The following is a 13,106-nucleotide window of genomic DNA, read 5'->3' as shown; positions in this document are numbered from 1 at the left end:
AGGGTTACCTACATAACCGGGGTGTTCCCTCTTAGTCGTTCACTCCGATGTTACATAAAGTGACGTAATTTTGGGGACCTCTGGAAAACACCACAATCCTGAACTATGTTATGCAGCCCGAAAAGTATAGAACCTTACGAAGGTATTGGGTGTCACCCAGCCTGCAGCTCTACATATGCCCACTATAGAGGCGCCGTGCACCAGTGCATAGGAGGAGGCTCACACTGGCTATTGTGAGGAGAGGACCCACAGAGATGTTTGATCGGAATGGGCGCTTTCCTTCCTGCAGGAGAAGTTGGAGTGCAGGCTATCCCCTTCAACTCTCAAGGTATATATTGCTGCAATCGCAGCGCACCACAATGCAGTGGACAGTGCATCCCTTGGAAGGCATCAGCTGGTCGTTAGGTTCCTTAGAGGTGCGAGAAGGGTTCCCACCACGCCCTTTTGGGACCAGGTGGTAAACCTGCAAGCTCTGACCCCGGAGGAGGCAGACCCGGCCTTAGCATTGGTGTTTATCCCATTTGGCCGGCTTGGTGTCGGCTCGCTGCACCATTCCCACGGGATCCGTGCGCTATTTCCCAAATTGTTCCTCCTGTGTGAACTCTGGTTCCTCCATGCCCCGCAGCCAGGACTAGGGGGGGTATTCCACGGAGAAGCTGGGTCTCCTTTGCCCAGTAGGTTGTGGCACCATGTCTCAGTATTGCTACGGTCATCAAGAAGGCTGTGTTTCCGTTCATATATCTGTAGCTAAAAAATATATATTCTTCCTTCTATTCCATATGCCTAAACCACATGTGCTCCGCCCCCCAACGGCTGCTTCAGTAAGACTGGCACCCCTGGTGGGCCCCCTTTCTGGCCTACAGGGCATTGGAAAGGTTACATAAGGAGACCATTTGTCCTGACACGCTTGCCAGTAAGCATTTGACCTCATACGTAAGGCAGCTTTGGGACTGTGGCATTTTCCATAGGTCTGTTCCAATATGTAATATCGTAGTAGGGGAATGTCTAGGTTATGTGCATAACCCTCGTTCCCTGAAGGAAGGAACAGAGATGTTACATCCCCTTTCCACAATCCTAAGCTGCACTGTAGGCTGAACTACGGCTCGGGTCCTCAGCAAAAACCTGAATGAGTGGTTGCACGCCGCCCTCTTATATACCCAGATTCCACTCGCCAATTCTCATTGGCCTTTTCGCTGTAGATAAGAGGTTATGTAATGTCTCTGTTTCTTCCTTCAGGGAACGAGGGTTATGTATGTTACCTAGACGTTCTAATATGAGAACAAGGCCTGAACTTAGAAAGGACATTTTAAGCAAAATATAATAATATTTCATAATGTTTTTCACTTCTCAAACCTTGTCTGCGGTGTAAAAACATCCTGGGCCAAACGCCACTAGAGGGCATCACTTCCCAATTTAGTTTACTGTAGCTACATTGCATCCTTTCTTTCCCCTCAGATGTATTCTGTCAAGGTGGTGGAATAAAAGTATTTAGATTTTATATCTAAAAAATTACCTCAACTGAGAACCAACAAGCTTGTTAGCTAGACAGTTAGCATCAGCTTACAATATTTCCTTATTTTCAGTATGGTTATGAATAAACATTCATATCTGTCTGCTCAGCTAGTTGATCCAAATGATATAAAAAATGTACACTGTTGATAAACAATTTAAAAACAGACATCAAATAGGGCTAATGCGTAGCTTTTTAATAAAACTGTTAACGTTACACTTGGTTTTGGCAAAATATAGGCAGGATTAATTTTTTTATTTTTTTTATTTTTTACCTTAACCCATATCCCAGGCATATAAAGAATACCAGTACTTGAATATCTGGCCAGTACTATGTGTTTTGTTTTTCCCTAAATTTAGTTGGTTTCAATATTACAGATGGATCTGAAATTATTTTTACTTGAATTCGTTTTTTCTTTAACTCAAAAAGACATTTTAATAAGGGTGTGTGTTTATTTTTTTATATACAGTGTATATGATTCATCTGTAAGAGACTGATGATGAAGTTGGTTATTATCTCTCCTGGTTGTGATGTCATATACAACAAAAAGTAACAGCAGCCATGCCCACCAAGACAGAGATGATCAATCGGAAGACAGTTTCAATCTCATCACAACAGCAAACACAATCTGAGGAAATAAAACAACAAAATGAATAGTACATCAAATTTGAGACTGGGAACAAATCAACTCAGTAAATAAATTTCAGGATCAACTGGACATATAATATTACATACCTTTACATGGCTGACAAATTTCAGTGATGTTGATGTCCAGATGTTGGGTCTGGTTGCTGAATGGATTGTTGAGCAAACATCTGTAGATGTTTTTATCCTGATACTCCACCTCCAGAGGTAGAGAGAGACTGATTTTGAGATGAGACACACTGATGCTGGACAATAAACTGTTTCCTCCGTACCAGGAGAGAGTCACATCACTCACATTCACCACTGAACACACCAATGAACAATATGATGATAATGATGATGATGATGAACATTGTGAAGAGTTATTGCTGATGACAGGAACTGGCAGATGAGCTGAAAACATTAGAGAATAAGAAATGTGAAAAAAATGTGGATTGAGAGTTTATGACATAAATCACACAATGCAAAAAAAGCTAATTATTGTAGAAGTAGATCTGCAGTAAGAGCATAAAATATGAACCCACAACCTTGCAGGGCCCAATGAAAAATGGTAAAGGTCAGTATTTCTGGTGTTGTTTGGAAGAGAGTGGGTGCTCTGATAATTCCTAACATCCTTTGACAAAAACGTATTCTACCTTTACCTTGAAATATGAAGTGAGTTGTTGTACCTAATTCTGATCCTAACCACATTATTACCACTCTAAGTCCTCAGTATGGGGGGAGGTATTGTAGTTGAGGTGGTTAATAATTTGACAGGGAACCAAAATTTGGCACAACATCTGCCATGAGGGCACATTCTGAGAGAGGATTCTGCATTTGTGATTGGATTTTGGAGAAGAGGCTAAAACCATTTGACATTCTGACAAAAACATGTATTCTATTTATTGCAAACAAAAAGCAGGTGAACAAAGAGTGAATTTTAAGCAAGAGCTAGTGGGTATGAAATAAAAATATACAGTCCTGTGCACACCTCTAGAATGAGCTTAATATTCAGCAACTTCCATTCCCAAACTTGCATATGAAGTTATAAAAATGGGTTACATACTGTTAAAATTTTTAATAAAAATAATTGGCTAACGTTTTACAAGGACACAGTCCCACTTCCCATACCAGCACAGGGATTAACACAATATTCAAGGGCTATCCAGAAAGTATCTTTGTGATTTGAAAAATAAAGACATATAGTAGTCAGCATTTGAAGTGAATCAAAACTTTTTGGATGAATAATTGAAGGACAATTATGCTTCAGTCTCCTTTAAAGGTGATTTTAGTTTTGGAAAAAAGTTAGACGTCAAAGGGCACCAAATCTGGGCTACAGGGGGGCTGAGTGACCTGGGTTATTTGATGTTTTTGAAAAAAATAAATAAAAACTACATGGACCAGCGTATAGTCTTGATAAAGCTGCAATTAAAAGTTGCACATAGCCAGAGCTGTTTTTGGCACACCGCATCTTTTCATATTCCATGGTTGTATACTTTATTAAGAGCCCTTATATACCAAGTTTTGTTTCAATACACCCAAGCATCAACAAGTTACATTCTCAAAAATGTTCAGTTAGTTTTGTTTGGCTTAATGCCACTTCTGTAATATATAATATAATGAGCTGTAGTTTTCTACTCACCATAGACAGTAACTCTGAATGTGGTCTTGCTGTTGATCTCAACTTCATAATCTCCAGAGTCTGTGGTTCTGGTGTTCATGATGGTCAGAGATCCAGTCTGGTTGTCCAGCTTCAGTCTGTCTCTGAATCTCTCATTATCACCATTATAATATACAGTCATCTTACTTAACTTTATACTGATTTTAGCTATGAGTGATTTCTTAGGTCCAAACTTCCACATGATCACATTATTGTTCTGTATTTCAGGAACAGTAATGTTTAGACTGACAGATTCCCCCTCCGTCACTGATACTGACTTCACTTCAACACCAAACACACCTGCAGAACAAACAGAAAAAGTTTCTCAGTTACACATAATAAAGGCAAAAAGCATAGGATGAAAAAAGATTTCTAAATTCACACATTGCAATATATTGTACATTTTAAGTTCTAGCTTACTGTTAAGAGTTAAGTAAGTAAACTGAGCAGTGGCAAAATCTCCATTATGTTGTGTATTGATAGTGGAACTGAAGTTCATTACAGCTCCACAAAAAATGTAAATATAAATTAAAACTTTTCTGGCACTTACCAACCACTTGGAAAACCCACAAACAGCAAAAAGCAAATGTATGAAACATTTTCTTCATAAGATCAGAGGTCTGAAATAGTTTGAAAACCCATGAAGACTAAATTAGACCACGCCCCATGTCTTCAAACCATACTCTGTCCTTAAAACCCGCCCCAAGGTCTGCCAATCCAAAATGATTGACAGGAAAGAAACCCATCAAGTTTTCCCTTACAGCTGTTAGAAACGGATGAATGCAATTATTTTTAAATAATAAAAACAAAAACAGTTTAAGCAGTAATTTATTGGGCTGTTCCTCTTGAAAAATACATTGAAGAAAAGAATTCAGATGTGTGTGCACTGATAAACCCCTGTAAAAAAAAATTATTTCCTGCTAAGCAAAGAAGACATCACACACCTATTTAGAAGGGCAACATAATAAGTTTATATTCAGGGAGGAATCCAAATTGCAATAATCATGTACTCTTCTAAGATGTTCACAATCCAGTTACTTTGAGTCCTAGATTTGACTGTAATCAGTACAGCATAACACAATGGTAAACATGAAGGGGGGAAAAAAAGAAGAAGAAGAAAAAAAACAAAAACGGTTGTGAAACTGGACTATAGTGTCAAGACTACATGATCACTCATTCAAGCAGATCTAGAGTTTTTCTACACGACTTTACTACTGCAGTCTACACTACTCTCAGATAATCTTTTAATTCATATTCTTAAGACCTGTTTCAGGTTGTTCGAAGAAGATGTTGAAAGAAAAAATATTCATGTTTTTCTGGCTGTTCTTCTGCTGTCTGGTTGGTAAGTTACAAACATACTCTTGATACGATAGCACATAGTACAGCTGAATATTGCAAACTATTTAAATGCCGCTATGAAACAACCTATACTGTTTAAAGTGTTATGTAAATAAAGGAGATTTGATTTATATTTAATGTGCTGTTAAATTAGATACGGTGCTAAAGGGAACATATACTTTCAGTCAGTTATTCCCATTTAAACTTAAAAGGCGTTTATATTTTTCCAGTAAGTTCTAATGAACTTAAAGTTCATCTTCAGGAATTAAAATGAGATTTTAGTACGGTTTTATTTACTTGTCTGACTCTTAACACCAAACCAAAACTTAAAAATATATTACAGTACAATGCGTTAAGATGTGTGAGTAATTATGTTTTGCTTCCAGTAATCCTTCCTGTTTTGCCATATAGTTTCTAATTTTGTAATAATTTCAATACTACTTAAAGATCAGTTAATGCTTACTAAAACAACTTCAGTTACACCTTTATTATGTGTAACTGAGAACTGTTTGTGTTTGTTCTTTAGGTGTGTTTGCTGATTATAAAGTGAAGTCAGTGACGGAGGGGGAATTTGTCAGTCTAAACATTGCTGTTTCTGAACTAAAGGACATCGATATGATCATGTGGAAGTTTGGACCTAAGAAATCACTCATAGCTAAAATTAGTAAAAAGTTCAATAAGATGACTGTATATGATGAAGGTGCAAATGAGAGATTCAGAGACAGACTGAAGCTGGACAACCAGACTGGATCTCTGACCATTATGAACACCAGAACCACAGACTCTGGAGATTATGAAGTTGAGGTCAACAGCAGAAAGACCACTTTCAGAGTTACTGTCTATGGTGAGTAGAAAACTACAGCTCACTACATTATTACAGGTTTATCATATTTATTGGTTTTAATTAATTAATACTAATATTGCAAAATAAGAATTTTAAAAAACTATGGTAATTTTTTTTTTTTTTTTTTTTTACACATTTTACATTGTCTATGGCCCTATAATTCCCCTTCAAACATTAATCCGATTAAGACTAAACACGTTGAAAACTGACCATGAGATAGACCTCTTGCTTCTGACCATACAGGAAGTGTCATAAAGAAATATTTAATTACCACAAAATATTTTCTCACATCAAACAAATATAGCTCAGTCCAACTAAACATACAGGTGCATATATGAGCCATCCACAGAGACCTTGTGGGTAAAGTGATAGAAACAGGACAGCCACCATTTATTGTCAGTACACATCAAATTACATTATTAGGAGTTGCTCAGACAAGACACATTCTTACTCCATTTTCTATCAATATGATTGTTCTTCTATATTAACACACTAGATTTCTGTCTTTATTGGGGTGTGTCTCACTGTTTTATTTGGCGTTTTGTGCCATATACGGCTGTATTTCACAGGATGCTATTATTAAAAAAGGCGAGAAAAATGAAATTTTTAATGAAATAATTAAATAATTTATCATTAAAACGATAGGCCAATAGTTTTTTAGCAAACTTTGTTTGACTGAAACTGCCATACACTTATATAGTACTGATGTTTCATTACAACACTATGTTACAGATCTACTCATTCACTCACACTAATGACTGTCTCTCTTCAGTTGCTAAATCAAAATTCCGTTTGAGCATTTTGATTCTGGCTGTTGGTGCTGGACCTTTCTTGCTTGTGGCTTCAGTCGGGATCTGCTGCATTTGCAGAAAACAAAGAAAAACAGGCCAATAGAGCAAGTATTACCTAATGCTAATACAAAATATATTAAAATATTTAAATACTATAATACACCGCAAATACATTTATTTGCATCATGAAAATGAATTTAGTGAGTAAATGTTGACTTTGTTTGCATCTATTTTCATTGTTGTAACAGCTGAGAGCCATGATCAAGAAATCAGTTATGCCGAAAAGAAAACCGGTAAGATCATGACATCCATGTTGTTCTTTTTTTTCCTTTTTCAGCAGTCACATTTAGAGAAAAATATTGTGCCTATCCACCTTATTCTTCAATGTGGAAGTAAGCCTATGGGCAAGTCTTAAAGGGATGGTTCACCCAAAAATGAAAATGTGATGTTTATCTGCCTACCCCCAAGGCATCCAAGATGTAGACTTTGTTTCTTCAGTAGAACACAAATGAAGATTTTTAACTCAAACAGTTTTTGGTAACTCAAACCAAATCTTTGAGAGTAAAAAAAACATACTCAAAACTAGACAAAACTAGCCGGCGCTGGGCAAGTGACGAGTCAACATGCTCTGGCATAGTATACGCATGCGCAGAAGCGATTATTCTGATCCGCATAACAGATTGCTTCCGCACATGCGTGTACTATGCCAAAGCATCGTTGATGTGTCATGTGCACAGTGCTGGCTGGTTTTGTCCAAGTTTTTTTTTTTTTTTTACTCTCAAAGATTATATGACTGACAGACTGCAACGGTTTGAGGTAAAAATCTTCGTTTGTGTGCTACTGAACACTGAGTCACCTACATCCTTGATGCCCTGGGGGCAGGCAGATAAACATTTTCATTTTGGGTGAACTATCCCTTGGTAATTAACAAGAAGAATAACAGTGTGTAGTAAATGTGTGTTCATAACCAAGATTATACATTAAAATAACATGGTAAGACACACCAATTTGCAATATCATATTCTGTCCCATGTAATTGCTCAATCAGTGTTTTGACTACTAAAAGACATTACAGCTTGTAAACAATATTATAACAAAAACAATATTTACAAAAAAAAACATTTGTTAGTCATCTAGAAAACTCTAGAGAATATTAATTATAAATAACCACCATTTAAATCAATTGCAGTAGAACTATAATTATGTAATTGTAAAGTTAGTATTATAACTCTATTATTATCAAAAAACTTTGAGTGTAATTTAAAGTGTTTGTATACAAATCAGTTAATTTGTACCTTTAACCAATATTTATAGCAATGTAGTAGCCTACCAACTGACTCTTGAGTATACTTTATAGCATTAGTTAAAAGATTTTGCCTTCCCAGGTAGAAGTATACTTTCATGCACTAAAAAAATACTTAAAGGTCCACTGAAGTGCTTTGAAACCAAGTGGCAACCTCCCGCTCTCTCTGTTGAAACCAACACGGAACTAACTTAAACTGCAATTCATCGACTGGCCGCTAGAGACTGGCTGCAAAAGGAAGTCAATCCCATAGATGCCCCATGTTAAAATGCCAAACTTTGCAGTAGAAAAAATATGTTTAAAAATAGTGATCATAATCATGCGGAGGCTGTGTAGTTTAACACATGCCTTCTAGTGCATATGATCTGCTCCATGCTATTACGTCTCTGGACCGGAGCCAAAGTCCAGGGTAGATTGTGCGCGATGCCACAGTTCGCGTGACACAAAGTAAAACCAGACCTCATTTGCCACAATGAAAAGCAAATTCAATCTATCGCTTACATTGCGAACTACACACCATTCACCATACAGAAAACACTAACGCCTTCACACTGCACGCGTAAAGGTGCGTTTCCACTGGCACGTTAGCAAGCGCGGCGGAGCGAGCGTTTTCAATTCATTCATATGAAAGTTGAGCTTACTGCACGCAGATGCGGCGCGGCAGCGTGTAGCAGGAGCAGAGCAGATCAGTGCCGCGATCGTTTCTGCGCCGAGTCTATTTAGTCCATTATAGGAGATCCTATAATAATTTAATATAGATTTACAGTAGTAACAAGTTATATTTTTATATTATGTCTTATGTTTTTAAATATCGTGGTTTCATTATAAACTTGGTTTTTATTTCTAAGTGGACAACCGCCATAATAAAATATATTTACAATCTGAATCAAATTATCAACAAATTGAAAAGTCACTCATCTATTAATTATCTTGTAAATTATTGTGCCTTTAGCCCCAACAGCAGGGGCGACTTTTACCCCAAATACCATACTTTTACATATTCTTTTAGTTATTGAAAAACTGTTGCTTTAATTATCTTAAACCAAACTGGGAATCATTAGGACGATCTTTGTCTGAAAATGTATTTAATAATTTAGCGTTTCTCATTTGCTACTTAAATCTACAACATAAAAAAAAAAAAGATTACGATTATTTTTTATCTTTTAAACTACCTATATACAGCCTATATGTACGTGTGTATGTGGGACAGCCCTGTTGAAAAAAACAGCATATGCTGGTTAGGAACGTTTTGGTGCTGGTATGCCAGGCTGGGACCAGCATAAACCAGCAAAGGACTAGAATAAACCAGCTAAGGACCAGCATAAACCAGCTAAAACCAGCATACCAGCACCAAAACATACCTAACCAGCATATGCAGGTTTTTTCAACAGGGAGAGGGGAACACATCCTCATCACAGCATAATGCCCATATCATAAATAAAAGCACATGACAAACAAGTGTCGGAGAACACTTGAAATGCGCAACTGAATGAACGATACTTATAAGTACTTGCATTACACCAGCCGTGGTTGTGCGCAACAAACGCTGCCAGTGTGAAAGCACAATGGGCGCGCGCTGCTCCCGCTCTGCATACACGCTGCTTTTGCGCTGCCTGGGCTCTGCTTGCGCATCCAGTGTGAATCCGGCGTAACGCCTGTTTCACACATACTCCGTATGCAGTGCGGTGCAGAAGCAGCACGGACTCATTTTGCTTTCACACAAGACAGGTTTGCAGTCCGTTCCTGATCTGCGGTGGTTTACCACAAACACAACATTAATCCTTTATTTTGAATTAAAATCCAAACTTGCTTTTTCAGCAATGTGAGCCTCTTTTATCACAGTACAGTAATACAACCATTTATAGACAATAAACTCAATAAACTACATATTATTTAATGCACTTGACTTCTAAATCTGTATATTAAGTTGCTCAAGCAAGTTGCAACTATGGTTGCAACACACAGCAGAGGTAGCCTGTTGCTTCCTTTTCTTATTGAAATTGGTCTATCACAAATATTTTAAATTAAAATTGATCACAGACAGAAACAGTCGGTCTTCGTGCCTTTCTTTTACATTAAATCTTTATTAAAAGCAATCCCTTAAAGAACTTTTCTACCTGCACAAGTTCATCTTTTATGTTGCATTGTTTATTTAATAGTGCACTTTTTTTAGTTTTCAACCTAGCCAAAAAGCCATGTGTTTACTGTAAAACACAGTAGACTTCATTTATATGCATTTAGTGATGTTTCATTAACAAATTTCAGGAGGAGCTCGCGCAGATAATTAACACGGCCAATTCATCATCAGCAATCACTCCCTATCCAATCACTCTCCCTATCCAATTACTACAGTCCCTTTAAATAACCAAGCAGTCCTACCTTCAGCTATCTCTGATTCCAGCATCACAGCAACATTTCTGAGATCCACTCATCCTCCGAGGATTATTCCTCAGACACCGAGCTTCCCGTAGCTCCTCCAGCCTCCATCCAGGTCGCCGCTCAGGCCACCAGCGCACCAGCAGGATCCACCAAGCGAGCCCGCGGCTGCATCACGGGGCCGCAGGCCCTCACGCACCACCACTGCTCGCACTCCGAGACGCCAGCTCACGCCGTCTCCACCACCTCCTAAACGCCGGGCATCATCCCCAGCATCCTCCTACGGTTCAGCCTTCTCCTGCACCCCAGCCAAGGAGAAATGGACCATAGCCGAGCTTCGCAAGGCCCTCACCAGCGCCGGCGTATCCTTTACACGCCGTTCCTCAAAAGCTCGCACTCTACTCATCTCTCCAACAGCAGGACGTCAGGGCGTCAGGCAGGGCGCGCTCAGGCCGCAGCGCCCCCTACACGACGTCAGGACGCAGCAGAAGGCCGTCACCGAATTCGGGCCACGCCCCGGACACCGCAGTCTCCAGCCATGGCCACCCCGCTCGACCTTCGAAGCGGGAACCTGCTGCTCACGCTGGCAGAGAGCCAGCCATCGCCTCCACGAGCCGCCGCAGCAGCACGAACTCGCCCACTCCAGCGGCCGATTCACGTCCGCAACCCGTGCCTCTCCTTTCTCTCCCCTTTTCATGGCCCGCAGCCCCGCCTTCCACTCATAGCACCACCATTCCCCCGCTCATGCCACAAGCACTGGTTCCCCCTCTCTTCCCTCCTCCCTTTCCCGTTTCAGGAGACGGCCGCAGCGCACGCTTACAGCCTCTATCAGTCCCCGCAGCCACTTTTCTTCCTCCTCAGGCTCGTCCTCCCTTCTCATTGGCCTCAGCCACTCCCCTTCCAGCCCCGCCAAACGCTTTAGCGCTGGAACCTCCCCCAGTCCCCAACTCAATCAGGACCCAGATTCTAGCAGGTGCGGATGTAGATCTTTTCACCCTTTTGTCACCAATCTTACCCTCACCTGCCAATCGCCAAATCAATATCGATTTCTCAGTCACTTTAAAAAATTCTGCACCCGCACAGTCACGCATTCTTTCTTTTGCCGAGTTCACCATGGCTTTCACCCGTTACGCAGAAATCATCTGCACCGTTTTTCCCAACAGAAGGCGCGAACTCAGCGATTATCTCGCAATAGTCGCTGAGCTCGCGCTGTCATTCGGAGGTTACCACTTTTATACTTACCATAACCTGTTCGCCGCCAAATGTGCCATCCGCGTAGCCCAGTGGAACCAGTGTCCTTACTGGGGAGCTCTGGACACCGAGCTCCATAGCAGAGTCTTCCTGGGCTGCCGCAACATCTCCTGCGCGGTTTGCCGTTCCTTTTCCCACCCCACTTCCAACTGCACTTTTATCAATCCGTCCATTCCTCCCGGCCCCGAACCATCCCAACCCAAATCTACGAGCTACGTCCCGCGTCTCATGGAGACCCCAGCTACCCCTACTCCCACATTTCGCCACCCCCCTTCTTCCACTAGCAACCAAGTCTGCAACGACTTCAACAACGGCAGGTGCACCAGACAGCGCTGCCGTTTCATGCATGTGTGCAGTTTTTGTGGCGGCACTCATGCACGTCTGGTTTGTCCTGTACACAAAGCTGCAAATAAAAATCAAAAAAGATATTTATCGACTCCTGTAAATGTTTCCCGCTTATCTGCTGAATTGCTTCACCACCCCGATCCTCATTTCTTTCAGGTCTCACACATGGATTCCACCCCGGCGTCCTGAGCCTCCCCTCCCAAAACCTCATCTGCCCAAATCTCCACTCCACTCTCACCGAACCTGAAACAGTGGACGGCCTAATCAAAAAAAGAAATAGACTCAAATTTCAATTGAACAGGAGCCATGCGATGTTCCTTTCTTGTCCCTCCTTTTAGCATCTATCGAGTCAGCCCCATCGGCGTCGCCACCAGAAAATTCTCAAGCAAAAAACGCCTCATAATTGATCTTTCATCTCCGCATAATTCCCCATTCCCTAGCATTAACAGCCTCATTCCGCTCGAAGAGTTTTCTCTTCACTACCACGACATCAACCAAGCCACTACCTTGATTAAAAAGGCAGGTCGTGGCGCTTGGTTGACCAAAGTCGACATTACTTCCGCTTTCAAAGTTATGCCCATCCACCCAGATTTCTGGCACTTATTTGGCATTCGCTGGAAAAACGAATTCTATTTCGCCGTACGCCTCACATTCGGTTGCAAAAGCAGTCCAAAAATCTTCGACACGCTGTCGGAGGCAATTTGCTGGATCCTCTCCAACAATTACAATTTACCCTATCTGATCCATCTTTTAGACGATTTCTTAATCATCTCACCCCCAGATTCCGTCCCAGCCGCACACCTCTTGACAACCCAAAAGCTTTTCTCAGAGCTCGGGATTCCCCTCGCTCAAGACAAAACCGAGGGTCCTAGCACTTCCATCGAATTTTTGGGCATCAATTTAGATTCCCAAAAATTCCTGGCTTCCCTGCCCAAAGAAAAGATTGACAGAACAATTCTAGTAGCTTCCACTCTGCTAACAAATTGTAGCTGTACAAAACGCGAGCTGCTATCCATTCTGGGTCAACTAAATTTCGCGATGTGCATCATCCCACAAGGCCGCCC

The 13,106-nt window shown here is 40.7% G+C and overlaps 1 protein-coding gene across 1 annotated transcript; it reads right to left on the bottom strand.

The window, feature by feature from the left end:
- Positions 1-2,043: 2,043 nt before the first annotated feature.
- Positions 2,044-4,293, bottom strand: LOC141338912 (uncharacterized). The gene is made up of 4 exons (XM_073844525.1): positions 4,215-4,293; positions 3,777-4,094; positions 2,246-2,548; positions 2,044-2,138 (listed from the first exon to the last, which is right to left on the bottom strand). Exons 1-4 carry the CDS (start codon positions 4,291-4,293, stop codon positions 2,044-2,046), a joined length of 795 nt encoding a protein of 264 aa, XP_073700626.1.
- Between the last annotated feature and the right edge of the window lie 8,813 nt (positions 4,294-13,106).

Source organism: Garra rufa, chromosome 7, assembly GCF_049309525.1.
Source record: "Garra rufa chromosome 7, GarRuf1.0, whole genome shotgun sequence".
Taxonomy (NCBI): Eukaryota; Metazoa; Chordata; class Actinopteri; order Cypriniformes; family Cyprinidae; genus Garra; species Garra rufa.
This window is presented reverse-complemented; position numbering and strand designations above follow the sequence as displayed.